Source organism: Cucurbita moschata, unplaced genomic scaffold, assembly GCF_002738365.1.
Source record: "Cucurbita moschata cultivar Rifu unplaced genomic scaffold, Cmos_1.0 Cmo_Scf00010, whole genome shotgun sequence".
NCBI lineage: Eukaryota > Viridiplantae > Streptophyta > Magnoliopsida > Cucurbitales > Cucurbitaceae > Cucurbita > Cucurbita moschata.
In genome coordinates, this window is record NW_019268526.1 from 2,417,403 (window position 1) to 2,434,367 (window position 16,965).

Here is a 16,965-nt window from a genome sequence, read left to right on the forward strand (position 1 = left end):
GTAAAACGGGGAAGTGAGTTGTTACGGTGCGGGGTGGGGCAGCTGCTCAACCAAAGTCTTCTCCGATTGAAACGGGGGAAGCAAAGAGAGTGACATAACAACGCCGCTGCTGCGGATATTTCTTCGTCTCTAAATTTATTTCCATTTCAAAATTCACAAGAAGATCTGTTTTTGTCTGTCATTTTTGCTTTAATGGCGTTTCTCTGTCAAATAATAGAAACCCATTTTCTCTTCCCACAAAGTAGGAATAAAAATAGCGACAATGGTGGGAGGAGGATAAGGAGGGTGGAACGTGCGTGCCTTCCAATCTTCATTATTCTTCTTTTAATCATCAATCATCAATTAATAACCAACGAATTCAACTTTTCTCCACCGCCCCCTCTTTCGTTTATGAAACTTGAATATCTTACCTATTGACCCACTCTCTTTGTTGTCTTCTTCCAACGTTTTGCAGGAGATTTTGCCTTCTTTGTGTAAGCATTTTATTCAACCTACAACCCATTTCAAGAATGGGGAATCATTGTTCCAACCCATCTCTCCATAGGTTTGTTCTGTTTTCCTTTTAGGGTTTATTTCTTTCCTTTTCTGGGATTGTTGTTATTTTTTTTCTTGAAATGTCTTAAAGATTTCAATGCCATTGATGTTTATATTGAGAAAATGTATGTGGGTCACGATGATTTTGCGATTTCTTCTGAATTTGAGTTAATGGGTTGTTTGAGCAGATAGGAATGGACAGTGATTTGAACAAAACAACTTACTGTGGGAACAACTTTGTTGCGCTGTAATTGTCGTGTCTGGTGATGGAAATTTGGCTGCCGTTGTACCCCAACGTTAGTCATGGATGGACTTAGGAGTAACGACAACAAACAAAACATTGATAGGCATTCCCGAGCTGAGGTCTTTGTTTCTGTTACTATGTTTTTTTCCTGTTCATTTGTAATCATCCTTTGGCTTCTTGTTTATACCCTTAGATGTCGTTTTTTTTTACTAAACATGTTGTTTGGTGCGGCAGATGGGATCGTTCAGCGAGAGAACCATACTTGAATTTGAAGATGAGAGCCTTGTTAGTCCTGTATCATTAAATAGAAAGAATTTTTCTATTGAGCATAGTTCGTCATTGGGTGGTGGTTCGCAGAAACTTTGTTATGGCAACATGAAGAACAGGGTATTTCACAGCCTTAAGGTTGTCGTCTTCTCTGCTAAGATCAACTTTCTCATGCCTTTTGGGCCATTAGCAATATTAGTCAGCAGTTTGACTGGTCACCATGTGAGTTATCTTTCCACATGTTTGTATTAATTCAAATGATCTTATTCCATTTTGTATCCATGGCTTATGTATGTGCATTTCAGGGTTGGGTCTTCCTTTTAAGCTTGTTGGGGATCATACCTCTTGCTGAACGTTTGGGCTATGCAACTGAGTAATGTTTCTTCAACCTTAGATTTCTTGTTGTAGTTGTGCATTTGTAGAAGTTTTTGCTATCGAACTTCAATCATATGCTTTGGATGAATCAATAGTTTTTTGGACACTCGGGTTTGATTTCATATCCTAAAGTGAGTGTGATACTATTTGAGAATTCTTTTAGTTTTTAGTTGCGAGGTCCTACATTGGTTGGAGAGGGGAACAAAGCATTTCCTTATATGAGTGTGGAAACCTCTCCCTAACAGACACGTTTTAAAACCTTGAGAGGAAGTCCGAAGAGGACAATATCTGCTAGTGGTGGGCTTGGGCTGTTACAAATGGTATCAGAGCCAATCACCAAACGGTGTGTCAATGAGGATACTGTGCCCCCAAGGAGGGTGGATTGTGAGTTCCCACATTGGTTGAAGAGGGGAATGAAGCATTCCTTATAAGAGTGTGAGAATCTCTTCCTAAAAGACGCGTTTTAAAACCTTGAGGGAAAGCCCAAAGAGGACAATATCTACTAGCGGTGGGCTTGGGTTGTTATATATGGTATCAGAGCCAGTCACCGGACGGTGTGCCAACGAGAACACTGGGCTCCCAAGAAAGGTGGATTGTGAGATCCCACATTGGTTGGAGAGGGGAACGAAACATTCCTTATAAGGGTGTGTGGAAACCTCTTTTTAACAGACGCGTTTTAAAATCTTGAGGGGAAGCCTAAAGAGAACAATATCTACTAGCGGCAGACTTGGGCTGTTACATTAACACTTCTTAAGTGACCCGTTTTCCGTTTAACACTGGATTTGATGCATGAAAAAATGACCCCTATGTATAAGTTTTAGGTTTGCTTTGCAACTCATTCCGCCTCAAGGAGCCTTGGTGCTTTAAAAACACTCATTCTGCCCCAGGGTGCATCCCTGCAGCCAACTGTCTAATAGATTTGACTAGTAGCCATAGGTCCAACAACTGGTTTGATTTGTCAAAGTTTCATAACGATCAACTAAGTAACCATTAATCCCCCTTATTTCCTTACCAAGTAAATTTAGAAAGGTATGTTCATTTTTGGGTTATTGAGTATTCATTATAGATGTCTTATAGAACGATTTCGCTTTTGATGCAGACAACTGGCATGCTATACTGGAGCCACAGGTAATAAGATTTGAAGTTGGGTTTTACATCACGTATGGAGTGTTTTGTTTATACTTTTCAAATTTAACGTAAATAGCTTCATGTTTAACTTTGCAGTTGGAGGTCTTCTGAATGCTACTTTTGGAAATGCCACAGAATTGATAATATCAATATATGCATTACGAAGAGGAATGATACGTGTCGTTCAACAGTCATTATTAGGTTCAATTTTGTCTAACATGTTATTAGTACTTGGATGTGCCTTCTTTGCCGGTGGAATTGTGGTTTCTAAGAGAGAGCAGGTCTTCAGTAAGGTTTGATTTTACAAAAATAGGAGTCTTCTTGGATACTGATTGCTTAATATTCTCTGTTTGATCTCTAAAGCATGTAATGGGTATGATGTTTTCTTGTTTTTAGGCATCTGCTACTGTAAATTCTGGATTGCTGTTAATGGCGGTAATGGGACTTCTATTTCCTGCTGTTCTTCGTTCCACACATACAGAGTTGCACTCTGGGAAGTCAGAGTTGGCTCTTTCAAGATTTAGTAGCGGCATTATGTTGGTGGCATATGCTGCCTATCTTGTTTTTCAGTTGAAAAGCGATAAGAACTTATATCTCCCCGTTACTGAGGTTCGTTGCTATGCTTTCGTACTCGATCTCAACCGCATGAACTGTCTATCTTACATTCTATTTTATAGTCTTTTTATGCAAATGCCATACCATGGTTGTTTCAACACGAACCCTTGGGTGACATAGTCTGAGTTGAAAGTCTTCAAATAAGTTGTGAATTTTGCTAGATATTGTAGTTTTCAAGAGCTCAAGCCCACCGCTAGCAGATATTGTCCTTTTTGGGCTTTCCCTTTCGGGCTTCCCCTCAAGGTTTTTAAAACGCGTCTGCTAGGGAGAGGTTTCCACACCCTTATAAAGAATGCTTCGTTCTCCTTCGCAACTGATGTGGGATCTCACAATCCACCCTCTTCGAGGCCCAGCGTCCTCATTGGCACTCTTTTCCTTCTCCCATTGATGTGGGACCTTCAATCCATCCCCCTTTGGGGTCCAGCGTCCTTGCTGGCACACTGCCTCGTGTCCACCCTCCTTGGGGCTCAACCTCCTTGCTTGCTGACACATCACATGGTGTCTAGCTCTGATCCCATTTATAACAGCCCAACCCCACCGCTAGTAGACATAGGCCTCTTTGGGCTTTCCCTTTTGAGGTTCCCCTCAAGGTTTTTTAAAACGTGTCTGCTAGGGAGAGGTTTCTACACCCTTATAAAGAATGCTTCGTTCTTCTCCCCCAACCGATATGAGAAAAGAATTGATGCTGAGAAACTTAAATAGAAAAAGTCTTCTTTTGGTGGTTTGATATGAATAATTGGCATACAATAGGAGGATACTGAAGAGAGTTTGGATGACGAAGACGCTCCCGAGATTTCTATGTGGGAATCCATTATTTGGCTGTTTATCTTGACCATTTGGATCTCCGTCCTCTCAGAATACTTGGTTAATGCAATAGAGGTATTCTTGACTTGTTAATACATACCATTACGAATCTTATTTCTTCTTTTGCTCCTCTGTGAAGATAATTCTCACATTAATGCAACAACCCCTAAAGTTATATGGTATATTTCATAACAATTTCAGGGGGCGTCGGTTGCCATGAACATACCGGTGGCATTCATTAGCGTTATCCTACTACCCATTGTTGGGAATGCGGCAGAGCATGCAGGGGCCATCATGTTTGCCATGAAAGACAAGCTTGTAAGCGCTTGCCCTGTTGTGTGCATTGACAAAGTGATTTGTGAGGTTCTTTTCTCTAATCATGTTCTTGTGTAGGACATTTCTTTGGGAGTCGCAATAGGATCGTCCACACAGATATCGATGTTCGGGGTGAGTGCCAGACAACCTATTGATTCTCGTTTCCTGAATGAATTACTTCGGATCGTGCAGATGTCGGAAACTTTTTGTTATGTGTTTATGATTTCGTATTTCTCAGTTAAAAAGGCGTAAAATTCATTTTCTTCTTAGTCGTTTGCTCCATCCTTTACACCAAGAGCCCTTCTTTGTGTTGAATCTTTTCTTTAGTACATTTATCCAAGTTGTCTGTCATCAAACAATTAGAACGTTACCCTTTTTCTCCCGAAACGCAGTTTTGATTTTTCGAGTTTTTCTCCAAGAGAACTGATATCGATTAGCCCGAGCAGCACATAGGCCAAAACAATAGTTTTGATGTTCCTAAGGTTATGAGTTCAAGTCTCGATGATCACGTACTAATATCAATGTTCTGATCAAGTTCTAGACCTTGAAAATGGTTGAACTGTACATTAGCTCTATATGACGACAGGTTTTTCCCTCCTTTCTGAACCGTTGAAATGTGGGTCAATAGTCTTCTGTGTGTTGAACCGTATATATTTGAAACGCTCGGTCTGCCGTAAGTGGCAAAACAAGCAGACATGAAAAACCATCATAGAATTGGTCTTTACTCTTTCAAACAAACATATGACCGTTGATTTCCTGTCATTCTTTGTTCTTCCCTTTTCTTCCGTCCAAGTCCACCGCCGGCAGATATTGTTCCATTTGGGCTTTCCCTTTCGTGCTTCCCCTCAAGGTTTTTAAAACGTGTCTGCTAGGGAGAGATTTCCACACCCTTATAAAAAATGTTTCGTTCCCCTCTTCGGAGCTCAACGTCCTCGCTGGCACACTATCAGTGTCTGGCTCTGATACCATTTGTGACAACCCAAGCCCACCGCTAGCAGATAATGTCTTCTTTGGGCATTTCCTTTTGGGTTTCCCCTCAAGGTTTTTAAAACGTGTCTGTTAGGGAGAAATTTCCACTCCCTCCCTTATAAAGAATGTTTCGTTTCTCTCTCCAACCGATGTGGGATCTCACACTGTTGCTCATTAACTTCTACTTGATTGCAGATCCCTTTCTGTGTGGTCATTGGTTGGATCATGGGATGCCCTATGGACTTGAATTTTCAACTTTTTGAAACTGCCACGCTTTTCATCACGGTCATCGTTGTGGCCTTCATGTTGCAGGTTTGCTACTTAGCCTTCTCTTATATTTTGTTTTCAACGCTTATATTGTTAGGATTGCGGTATAGTTTGTGTAACAGCCTAAGTCCACCGCTAGTAGATATTGTCCGCCTTTGACCCGTTACATATCACCGTCAGCCTCACGGTTTAAAAACTCATCTGTTTGGGAGAACTCTACACATCCTTATAAGAAATGCTTCATTCCCCTCTCCAACCGATATGAGATCTCACAGTTTGGAATTTGGAGATAGTTAAGATCTCAGAATAGTTTCCCGATTGTCAACAGCCCCCTTCCCCTTCTAGTTTTGCACACGGGTCCGTGAGGACGTCCACGTTCATATGAATCATGATTTGAATTGTTCACTTAAAAGTAACTTCAACATTGAACCTGCAGGATGGAACTTCCAATTACCTCAAAGGACTGATGCTTATTCTCTGCTACCTGATAGTAGCTGCGAGTTTCTTTGTACATGTTGATCCAGCGTCAGTTGGTAAGCCTTCACTCCCTTTGCTGCAGTTGGAAACTGGAAACAAAACGGTATGGAAGCCATTCAAGTCCTGAGTCTAACATAAAAATCGAAACTTTTATGCAGAAGACAAGACCTGAAAACATCGTTTATGAAAGGGGCAAGCGATGACTCGAAGTAGTACTGATTCTGCCTGTAGAGGGGCCTCGTACTCTCCTAAAGACGGGATCGACCGAAGCTTGAGAGGTTCACTCCATTTCTGTATACTTCTGGGCTCATGCTACCTTGTTTAGACAACCATTGGCAATAGGTTGGTGCTGATTTTGTTTATGATTGCAAGCTGTGGAAAATACTCTGGATCTTACCAACTAGGAGTGCTAGAAATCAAGTGTAAGAAAAAGGAAAATCATTATCATATTTGTTTATTTTTTCTTACGCCAAATGTGTTCGTTATCACCTTTTGCTTTCTTTTATGATCCATGGGTTCGGTTCGGTCACTTGAAACTAGTGGAAGACATGCTAAGACGAGAGCTATAATGTGACTAAGATATTCGTTATTGACTTTGAATTTCTTGTATGTGCATCTTTCTATGTTTAAACGTAGATTCTTTGTCTGATCTGTCCTCGTGAATTGAGCTTACTTTGATGAAGGGTTTAAACATTGGTACGATGCTTGCTCAACATGGTTTAACGATCAAGTTAGTAGAGTCGAGTTAGGTTGAGGTTGTGATTATTTTTCCTTTGAGAACTCTTGGAAGCCTCCCTAGCCACCCTATAAAGGAGCTCCTCGGTGTCTCGAAAAGGTGATGGAGAATGAGGTTACCTCGATTTGCTCATTCTTGCTCTCTTCTGTTGTGGGTCGAGTTTTAGATGATTACTAGCCATCGAATGATACAACCGATGCTACACCATTGAATTCTTAGCAGTTTAACTATTTCTACTAAAAGGTCGTAATAAATTATATTCACTATTTCTACTAAAAGGTCGTAATAAATTATATTCGAGTTACCAAATTACTTTTTATTTCAAATGTTAATGAATAAAATTAATGGCAAGCTATCTTATTAAATTAATTAATTGAATAGAAAAATAAATTACATTGAAACCTTTTCCGTGTGGCTGAGCTGGCATGACGATTGGTCGATAATTCTTCCTGTTTAAAAGGACTGAAAAAAAGGGGAAAAAAAAAGCGGATTTTAATTAATAAAAGAGTTTGAATTCTGAACCCTAACGACGACGAAGATGAGATTCTGCTACAGCGAGCATTGATGAAGAAACTCAGCCTCCAAGAGGATTTTAAGCTGTTTTTTCCTCGATGTTGTCTCTAAATTGAACGAAGATCCACTTCCAGTTGATTTTTCTTTTTGGTTCTACTTCTCTGAAGTTTCAGAAACTTCTCTCTGGTGGTTCTGAGTATTTCGGAGTAGCTTTGGGGTTTTGCTGTTTCTCTACTCGGAGCTTAGATACCAACGTTGAAATGGTGAGTTGTTTTCGCTTCATTTTGACCTTCTAGTGTTGTTTGAGTTCAAGGAATCTTCTTTCTGACTCATGCCCTCAGGGCTGTTGGATAACGTGTTTGTGTATTGTATTTTAGTTTGAACTTTCTTTCCGAAATGGGATTGTTCGTCTTATTTGATTTATTTGTTTATTTGTTCAGTCGAGTCGGGCTGATATGGGAAGGGATCGGTATCGGAAGGATTATACGTCGAGATATGATGAGAAGTCGCAGTCTGGGCATAGCAATAGCAGTAATCCTCCGTCGAGACATCTCTGGGTCGGAAATTTGTCTCATGCTATAGTGGAGCGCGATCTAACTCGCTACTTTTCACAGTTTGGTGAGCTCGATAGAATTGCTTTCCAGCCCAATCGGAGCTATGCTTTCATCAATTTCAGAAGGGATGAAGATGCAATGGAAGCCATGAGAGAGCTTCAAGGTTTTGCTATTGGAGGGAATCCCATTAAAATTGAGTTTGCCAAGGCGGTTAGTCTTGCCCGAACTTCTATCTGTTACTTTCTTCAAATTCTTTCTGTTTTTCCTTATTGTACGTCTTTGATAGAATATGAAACTATTGCTTTGAAAACTTCAGTAAGAGATATGATGACAGCATTCAAACCACTTGATTCTCTTACCAATCCAAATGCTCTCATAACTCCGTTCAATACAATGCTGACCTCCACTGAATTTCCTGGCTCTAAGCCAACCCGAAACTCACTGAACTACATGACTTTGATCACTTCTCCAGAGTTCTCAGAATCACAATAGCAAAATTCTAATGTTTTATTTAGTCTCAATCAGGTCTCCACAAGGCAACCGGTCATATGTAAGACTTGCACTCAGTCTTCCTTGACAATTTCTCTGAGTCGATTACGTACAAGATCAATGGATCTCAATTAACCCATAAGGACGTTGATAAACTACAAAGCAAGTGATGTTACATTCTTCAATCAAATAGACAAACACTCAACAAAAACTACATTTTCATCACAAACACGCTTAATTTAACCCCCCCAGGCAACAAAAAAAAAAAAAAAAGGCTAGGCCAAGGAATAGCTTGCTTTAAGTATGATTAGAAAAGGTAGAAACCTATCATTTGTGAATCCAATAGCATGGAATGTGACAGCCTACAAACGTTCAAGAAACAAGGGGCATATGATTTATATTTGCTACAAAAAATTGAGATACATTTGTAGTTGAACAATCCTTTGTGTCCTGGATCTTGCACATTCTTTTAGTCATCATTCTTCTTGTTGTTGCGGTCCAATCAACCTTCTTATTACAGCCCAATAGTTTAGACATTCTTCACACGTTGAATAATAACTATCAATGGCTTCTCAATCTAGATTAATAAAGCACTTTAATTTACCTGCCATTCCCGAACATTAAAAGGCATCGTTACATGGAAAAATCTCAAGAAATCTAATGATATTGTAATTTAAGCAAGGTTATGCAGTTTCAGAAACAACCTTTCAACTGCTTACATACAGTGTGAATAGTTCTTAATTGTTATAAATTAATGTCCAAGAAAAAAGATCTACTTTACATGTTCTTTCGCATCAAATCAGCATAAGCATCTCCTTGATCAACTGTTGAGACAAAACCTAATAGGATTGCAAAGGTTGTAGTGGGTTGTCTCATAGTGCATTATTGAAGTGTGTTCCTTCGCTTCTTTGCATGTTCATGCCTATCAGATGGTAGAAACGTGTGCCATATGGAAGATTGGAGTTTGTTCCTGAAGGAAAGATTTCTCTAAAAGAGCTTCAGATATTCCTAGCTTGTAGTACTAAGATTCTTCATGTTATACCAACCATTAGGCAGGCACTTGATATCAAAATTCCCAATCTAAACTTTGAAGTATCAGGTTTGAACCCCAATATTATGGAAACCTCAATGTTTCTTACCTATGAATGACCGAATTTATTGGTATCACTCAGAGAGAAGGTCATAGTCCACAGATAAAAGGAAACTATCATGACCGGTTTACAAGTATCACATAATCTCCAAATTTCCTGCACTACACTTCATCTAATGAAAATGGATATACTGGGAGAATCTACTGAACAAAATTATCAGTAGTATTGAACTTCTTTATGTTTATATAACCTTTACCTTTTAAGGGATCATTTTCAGCCTTCATCATCCCCATCATCATATAAAAGAATATTTTGAAAACACAAGAAATTGACTTCTAAGCCAAGCAATATGTATAAAATTGCTCGGAGCATGACCTCATATCAAGAGCTCGTCATAAAACTACTTGAATTCAACATCATATAAGCAATGAAGAGATTACCTTTGCGTTTTTTTCTTTTCCATTGTCCTTTTCCTCCTAATCCAGTAAGTCAATATACTTTCCATATTGTTTTTCTTCTGATGCATCTTTAGGTTTTAGTGTAGCAAATAACATGTAAACACGTTCTAGCATGGGAAGAATTGTGATATTACAATGGAAATTTGAAATGTTGTGGAAGCTTATTTTTTCTGATGGTGGATAACGTCCATAATTTACAGCTTCTTGCCATCAAATCAGAGTCTTAGACAGTTGCATAGACTAGATCAAATTTCTGAAATTTGACATGACTATTCAATGTAACTTAAGGCCTCAAAGCTTATAAGACATAGTTCAATAGACTTTTTTGTGCTGTGCTATTTGTATGCAGTAATCGATATCTAATAGTAAATGGATATTTCCACATTAAAAGAATATTCAATATCTAACAAGAAATAGACAGACTGTTCAATTTTGACCATATTTCTCTTTTCATGTTGCTACTCTTCAAATATGTTGGGAATTCTGAGAATTCTCAGAAACATGTTGAGAGCCCTAGATACATTATTCAAATTGTTTTGGGAATGGAGATTCATTTAATTATTCATCTAATCTTGTTAAACATCATGGAGGATTCTCTTCTCGTCATCAGGTAGAGTGAAGATTTCATGTAACAGCCCAAACCCACCATTAGCAGATATTGTCTTATTTGGGCTTTCCCTGTTCCCTTCAAGGTTTTAAAACGCGTTTGCTAGGGTGAGGTTTCCACACCCTTATAAAGAATGCTTCGTTTCCCTCACCAACCGATGTGGGATCTCACAATTCACCCCCCTTCGAGGCCTAGCGTCCTCGTTGACACTTGTTCTCCTCTCCAATTGATGTGGGATCTCACAGTCCACCCTCCTTTGGGGCCCAGCGTCCGTGCTGACACACTGCCTAGTGTCCACCCCCTTCAGGGCTTAGTGTCCTCGCTGGCTCATCGCTCGGTCCCCGCCCCCTTCAGGGCTCAACGTCCTCGCTGGCACAATGCTTAGTGTCCACCCCCCTTCGGGGCTCAGCGTCTTTACTGGCACACTGACTGGCTCTGATACCATTTGTAACAACCTAAGCCCACTGTTAGCAGATATTGTCCTTTTTGAGCTTTCCTTTCCGAGCTTCCCTTCAAGGTTTTAAAATTCGTCTGCTAGGGAGAGGTTTCTACACCCTTATAAAGATTGCTTCGTTCCCCTCTCCAACCAATGTAGGATCTCACAATCCACCCCCCTTCGGGGCCCAGCATCCTCGCTGGCACTCGTTCTCCTCTCCAATCGATGTGGGATCTCACATTTCAATAGAGAAATGCATTTATATGTATATTGTGAAACCTAAGTTTGTATATTGTGCTCAAAGCAATTCCAGGGACAGACTTACATCTTATATAACCTTTGAAATGAACTGGTTGTGTACCTAATATGTATGAGTTGAGAGGAGTATTGTTTGACACCATACCTTTGCTGTATTAGATTATTCACACATTTTTATTTAAGAGAATGAACGAAAGAATACAATGGATATGTAACTTCCCTTCATCAGAAGCAACTTCTAAGTTCAAATTCAGAACTTCCGAATATTTTACTGAGATCTCTGGTTTAAAAAAATGGTAAACTCTTATTTATTTTTTTTTTTTTTTAAATTGTTGAAAGGGAGACCGAACGAACTTTCTAGTAATATAGCTTCAAAGTCCTAAACAATGCATTTTTACTGCCCTAGTAGTTTGTAGCATTTAGGTGCAAGCACTTCATGGAGGCTGGTTTCATAGTGCTGAGCAAAGCATGGCCTTCAATGAAATATGGAGTGAAGCGAAGGGAGGATATGTAGAATGTCCTTATTTTATCCCAACTTCGAAAACACAGAAGTCTAATTGCCTAATTAATCAAAAAACTAAAAAGATCTCAAGAATGGTGAATGGTCAAGATGTCATACCAGATATACCAGACCACACACCAAACCAACAGTCCTATGGTTGCAGGAGGCTTGCATTTTGTAAAGGAACGGTCCTTTTGTGCCTGATTTGTGGAAATCTATCACATATAATGTTGGTTCTGTAACAGCTGGCATTGGTGTTCTTGATGAAGTGAGATTCACATGAATATTTGGTTACACATATCTGTACATTTTCTCACATATGTTTTCGGAGATGCTTTGACTTCATTGATGAGAGTGAAAATGTGATCATCGAACACCTTGAATGTAATTCCAATGTTTGAGCACAGAGCTCACTGGTCAAGAGACCTCGGTTCCAAAAATCCACTTGGGTCATATATTGATGGTACTAAATTATTAGATTGGATAACTATATAACTTAGATCGGAGGTATTTTGTGTGGCTCCATGTGCCTATGGCCTGTATGGTGTTTTTGTTAACCTACGTGATGGTGTCCAGTAGATAGCCTCAAACTGTATCAGACCCCTCCCTTCTTATTAGCTTAGATTGGAGGCCTTCTGTGTGGGTCCCCCTTCAATATAGGGGCTCCTCTCACGTCCTTTAGGTTTTGGGGCTGCCTTAATATTGCGTTCTGTGTCTCAAAAAAAAAAAAAATAATAAAAAAAAAAAAAGAAAAGGAAGAAATTATGAAACAAGATTTATGTTTATAAACCTTGGTGAATATGAGATGAAAAAGGTTAGGTTAGGTTTTGTGTGGTGATGGCTGCCTTTTGGAAAATTTTATGAGGATTTTTGTTTATCTATGAATGGTTTACTGACTATTTTGTAAAAGGAAACTATCTTCTCCCTTGTAGCTAGATGGTATAACTATTCTTTTGTAGTACTTGCCAATTGGGGAACCTCTGTAATTTCTGTTGGTTTGGCTTGATTTAAGTTGGGACTTCTTCTCCTCTCTGTTTTTGTGTTTCTTCTCCTTTTCTCACTCCAGCATAATCACTGAAATTCCCCATATAAGCTGGAATATTCCACTCTGTTGCAAAACATGAGTTCTAAAACTCTCCATTTGACTCTTAAGGAAAAAAAAGGGAACAATTAGAAAGCACCCTTTTAGAGCACTTAGAATCTGGAAAAGAGAATGACCCTTACCTCCAAGTCATCCTGGAAACTTCATAAAAAGAAAATTCGCTTCCTCTTGATCTGCTTCAGATTGTAGTCATGACATCGTTAATACAAACTATCAGAGTCTGCTCCGGAGACTACTAACCATCACAGGTTAAGATGGCATAACATTTCTCAGCCAGTATTTATGATTTTATCCTTTCCATTTATCTCTAAAAAGAAAAAATACCTCACTTCCACAGCATAGTAGACAACCAAAGCAATCAAGTGTCTGAGTGTGTAATGGCTAAGGTGTATAGAGTTCTTCTTCTTCTTATTATTATTTCCTATTACTCTTCTTCAAAAAATCCATCCTCTTGTCATCCTTAGCTCTTTCCTTTCTCTTATAGACTTCGAAATTTAAAATTCAGAGCATTTTATCCAGTCATAGGCTGTTGTGTCATTAATAATAATTTTGCTCTCAGGATAAGCCATCTGCATCATCACGCGATGAAGACTATTCTCAACACCGAGAGGAAAAATCTTATGGAGCGAAGGGTTCCTTCTCTCAGGGACGACATGCTAGTCCTGACTATTCTCAACACCGACATGCTAGTCCTGAAAAGTCCAAAATAAGCGATAAAAATACAGAGCCCAGTGAAGTGTTATGGATAGGATTTCCGGCTTTAATAAAAGTGGATGAAACGATATTAAGGAAGGCCTTTTCACCGTTTGGGGAAATTGAGAAGATTACAACATTCCCTGGTCGAACATATGCTTTTGTTCGTTTTCGGGTTGTGTCATCAGCTTGGAGGGCTAAAGAGACTCTACAGGGGAAGCTATTTGGAAATCCCCGAGTACACATTTGTTTTGCAAGAAGTGATTCTGGTTCATCAAACGGTGGAAGGAGCTCATCGAATGCACCTCTTTCTCCAAGATCTCCTCACCTTTTCTCAAATTTTGATTCTGGAGAATTTGATTCCCGTGGTCTTAATAGGAAAAGTAATTTATGGACTAGTGAGAACAATGCGTTTGAAATGAAGAGGTCTGGAGAATTCTCATCAAAATTAGGTCCATCCGAAGATAGATATGAACATGGTAGTCCAACAAAAGAGAGAGGTCCTCATTTAAATAACTTTCCTCAAAGATTTTCTCAACCTCCATTTTATGAAGATCCATGGGACTTACCAGAGGATACGAACTTGTATCAAGGGTCCAAGAAATTGAAGATTGGATCCTTTCCCCAGGATAAAGAGCTCCCTGAGTACCCATTATCTGATTTGGAACAAGATAAACGTATCATTCGAAAGTCATACACTGATTTTTCCTCCTCAGAAACATTTGATCATACGATGAAGTCTGGGCCACCTCTGGGGTATAAACAGACTCCTGATCGGCCTATAACAATGTCAGTCCCTTATGATCGGCCTATAACAATGTCAGTCCCGTATGATCGGCCTATAACAAAGTCAGTCCCTTATGAAGAAAAGAGTGAACACTGGAGGGAACCATATGATAATTTTCAGGTTCCTGAGTCTCTGCCACCCAATGCTGTTGCAAGGAAAAGGTTCTCTCCTGATTCAGAACGGTCATCTATAAAAGAGTGGAAATGGGAGGGAACTATTGCAAAGGGAGGAACACCTGTTTGTCGTGCTCGCTGCTTTCCTGTGGGAGAGGTTCTGGATATGTTATTGTAAGTATTTGATATTTCTTCTAATTTTTTCCCATTAAAATATGTTTAATCAAGTGCTGAAAAATTTATAATGCTAATTTTATTTGCTCTCATTTAGCCTCTTCCAGTAACTTGATGCGCCTCTTCCCTTTATTTTATCCCAACTGTTATAATCCCATCTTGTATTCCATGGAAGGTATTTTTGCGAGTGACATGGAAATGGAAGATTCCAATTTCTTTCTGTTGTTTATGGTATTATTCTTTGAGACAGTTTTTAGAGAGTATCTTTTCACTTAAAATAAGAATATTATTTGAGTTGGGAGATGAAGCATGTAGAAAACTGTAAATTTTTGTTATTCTGGCCTCTATGACTAGTGAAGGTTTCGTTAAATGATTTAATTACCTTGAGATAATATATATTCTTTCACGGTAACATATGTAAGCAATCCTTCACGCATTCATATTGGATTTTGCTGCTATTAGGTTCATGTTCTCTCTTTTTAAGTGTAATGGAATTAAGTACTGCCCATCATAAATTGTGTGCAAATGATTGAAAGGAAATTTTTTTCTCTCGCCTTCTAAAAATGTTATACTAGGACTCATATAGATCACTTGTGAAACTGAACTCGTATTCTGCAGGCCAGAGTTCTTAGATTGTACTGCAAAAACTGGTCTAGACATGCTCTCAAAGCATTACTATGAAGCAGCCAGTGCTTGGGTTGTTTTCTTTGTACCTGAAAGCGATGCTGACATCGTATTCTACAATGAATTCATGAACTATCTTGGTGAAAAGCAACGAGCAGCAGTTGCCAAGTTGGATGACAGAACCACCATGTTTCTTGTTCCGCCATCCGAGTTTTCAGAAAAAGTGCTCAAGGTACCAGGTAAATTGAGCATTTCAGGAGTTGTTCTGAGGTTAGAGCGTGCTGGTACAAGCGCAAGGCCTCCTCCATATCAAAACGAAACGAAGGACACAAGCTTGTTACCTTTACATAGTGAAACGTTATATACCAACTTACAGACGTCTCCAGCTGTTTTTGCCCCAGTATCATCTTTATCCTATCTCAGTAAAGCAGGAATCAATCATACATCATTACCTAGGAATGTCGCTGCTTCAGCGTCGCCCGTGTTATTTCATGGCTCAGGGCAGTCTGTTGGAAGTTTGTCTGATCCATATATTGAGAACAGGCATGAGTATCCAATTCAACAGCAGCAAAATGCCAATGGACCGAACCCGACTCACCATCTACAAAACTCGATGTTCGATACTCGAAATACCCCATCACAAGCTTTGAACAATTCAATGGATCCTGTTATTCAGGAACGTCATTTAATCATTCCAAGGGAAATTCAGGAAACAGGCTCCAGTAATTATACCGTTGGAATTTCTTCTGTTACATCTGGAAATGCTTTATTATCTACTCAACATGAAATAAACCCGGCAGCCTCTTTGGCTACAACTCTTTCCTCCCTACCGCCAGACCAACTGGCACAATTAGCATCATCTCTGCTTGGGCATCAAAGGCAACCGGGGAGTATGCCAAATGCAACCATGGCTGAAGAATTGAGGCATCGGAACGAATCGGTTGTGCCATTGGGAAGGTCCCAAAATGGCTCTTTCCAGACTAATCTGATGAACTCTGAGCCTCAGACATCTCAAATTGTTCAAGTTCAACAGATGCAGCAGCATGTACAACAACACCAGATGTCAAACATGCCTGCAGGGCAACTTATGGCACAAAGGGAGCTTCAGATGGAGGCTTTAGGCAATGATCAACAGGTTCAAAACTCCGATGTTCGTGGCGAGGCAGAAGCAGAAGCAGATCCGCAGAAACGCCTGCAAGCTACACTTAAGCTGGCAGCTGCTCTTCTCCAGCAAATTCAACAAGGAAAGGGAAGTTGATAGGTCCCGCTTGATCATGCGAAACTTACAATCATGGGTCCGTGAAGGAATCAACAGATTCTAAGGGGGTATTGACGAATGCCAAAGCATGCATCATCAGCCACTTGCCAGCAGTAATATTTGCTATCCCGAGTAACAAGCCTTTTTTTTTTCTTCACTAAATTTGTTCATAAGATGTTGATTATCTAGTTAGTAACCCTCAGCTGCTGCTCTAATGCTATTAGAAACAACAGACATTTATGGTTGGTGTTGCTATTTTGTTTAATCCCAGTCTTGAAAATTTGTTGGTCTGTCTTGTTCCTTGGTTACTATCACCTGGGGAGGAGAGCTTCACTGCGTTGGTCATTTATTTCAAGCCTTCTGTCAGATTCCAATCATTCATTTTCTTCTACTGACCGATTGTATGTATGATGTTCCGTCGATGCAAAAGAAAAAAAAAAACATCATAATGTTAGTTTAAATAGGATTAAATTATAAATTTAGTTTAAATTTTGAGTTTTGTGTTTGTTTAACTCATAAATTTTCAACATTATAATTTTAATTCTTGAATTTTTTTAATTTTTATTAATTTACAA

At 39.3% G+C, this 16,965-nt stretch overlaps 2 protein-coding genes across 3 annotated transcripts; both read left to right on the forward strand.

Annotated features, from left to right (window-relative positions):
- Nucleotides 1–6,591, forward strand: LOC111449068 (vacuolar cation/proton exchanger 3-like). Of its 2 annotated transcripts, XM_023088914.1 has the most exons (14): nucleotides 1–292; nucleotides 455–544; nucleotides 723–897; nucleotides 1,013–1,267; nucleotides 1,351–1,418; nucleotides 2,520–2,548; nucleotides 2,645–2,841; nucleotides 2,945–3,157; nucleotides 3,914–4,042; nucleotides 4,169–4,285; nucleotides 4,361–4,414; nucleotides 5,447–5,563; nucleotides 5,955–6,051; nucleotides 6,154–6,591. In XM_023088914.1, exons 3-14 carry the CDS (start codon nucleotides 838–840, stop codon nucleotides 6,165–6,167), a joined length of 1,350 nt encoding a protein of 449 aa, XP_022944682.1. In that variant the 5' UTR covers nucleotides 1–292; nucleotides 455–544; nucleotides 723–837; the 3' UTR covers nucleotides 6,168–6,591. The 2 variants fall into 2 exon arrangements, with proteins under 2 accessions (XP_022944682.1, XP_022944681.1); XM_023088913.1 differs by having other exon boundaries at nucleotides 1–544.
- A 642-nt stretch (nucleotides 6,592–7,233) lies between these two features.
- On the forward strand, nucleotides 7,234–16,767 carry LOC111448578 (flowering time control protein FPA-like). Its single transcript, XM_023088259.1, has 4 exons — nucleotides 7,234–7,507; nucleotides 7,685–8,008; nucleotides 13,301–14,508; nucleotides 15,127–16,767. Exons 1-4 carry the CDS (start codon nucleotides 7,505–7,507, stop codon nucleotides 16,388–16,390), a joined length of 2,799 nt encoding a protein of 932 aa, XP_022944027.1. The 5' UTR covers nucleotides 7,234–7,504; the 3' UTR covers nucleotides 16,391–16,767.
- The last annotated feature ends 198 nt before the right edge of the window (nucleotides 16,768–16,965 follow it).

Bases quoted from the DNA above. Each gene is read 5' to 3' on its own strand.
- LOC111449068 (XM_023088913.1), top strand. From the start codon at position 838: ATGGATGGACTTAGGAGTAACGACAACAAACAAAACATTGATAGGCAT. The intron at 898-1,012 runs GTCTTTGTTTCT...TTGGTGCGGCAG, and splicing joins ATAGGCATTCCCGAGCTGAG to ATGGGATCGTTCAGCGAGAG. The intron at 2,842-2,944 runs GTTTGATTTTAC...TCTTGTTTTTAG, and splicing joins GAGAGCAGGTCTTCAGTAAG to GCATCTGCTACTGTAAATTC.
- LOC111448578 (XM_023088259.1), top strand. The intron at 8,009-13,300 runs GTTAGTCTTGCC...TTTTGCTCTCAG, and splicing joins AAATTGAGTTTGCCAAGGCG to GATAAGCCATCTGCATCATC. The intron at 14,509-15,126 runs GTAAGTATTTGA...CGTATTCTGCAG, and splicing joins GAGGTTCTGGATATGTTATT to GCCAGAGTTCTTAGATTGTA.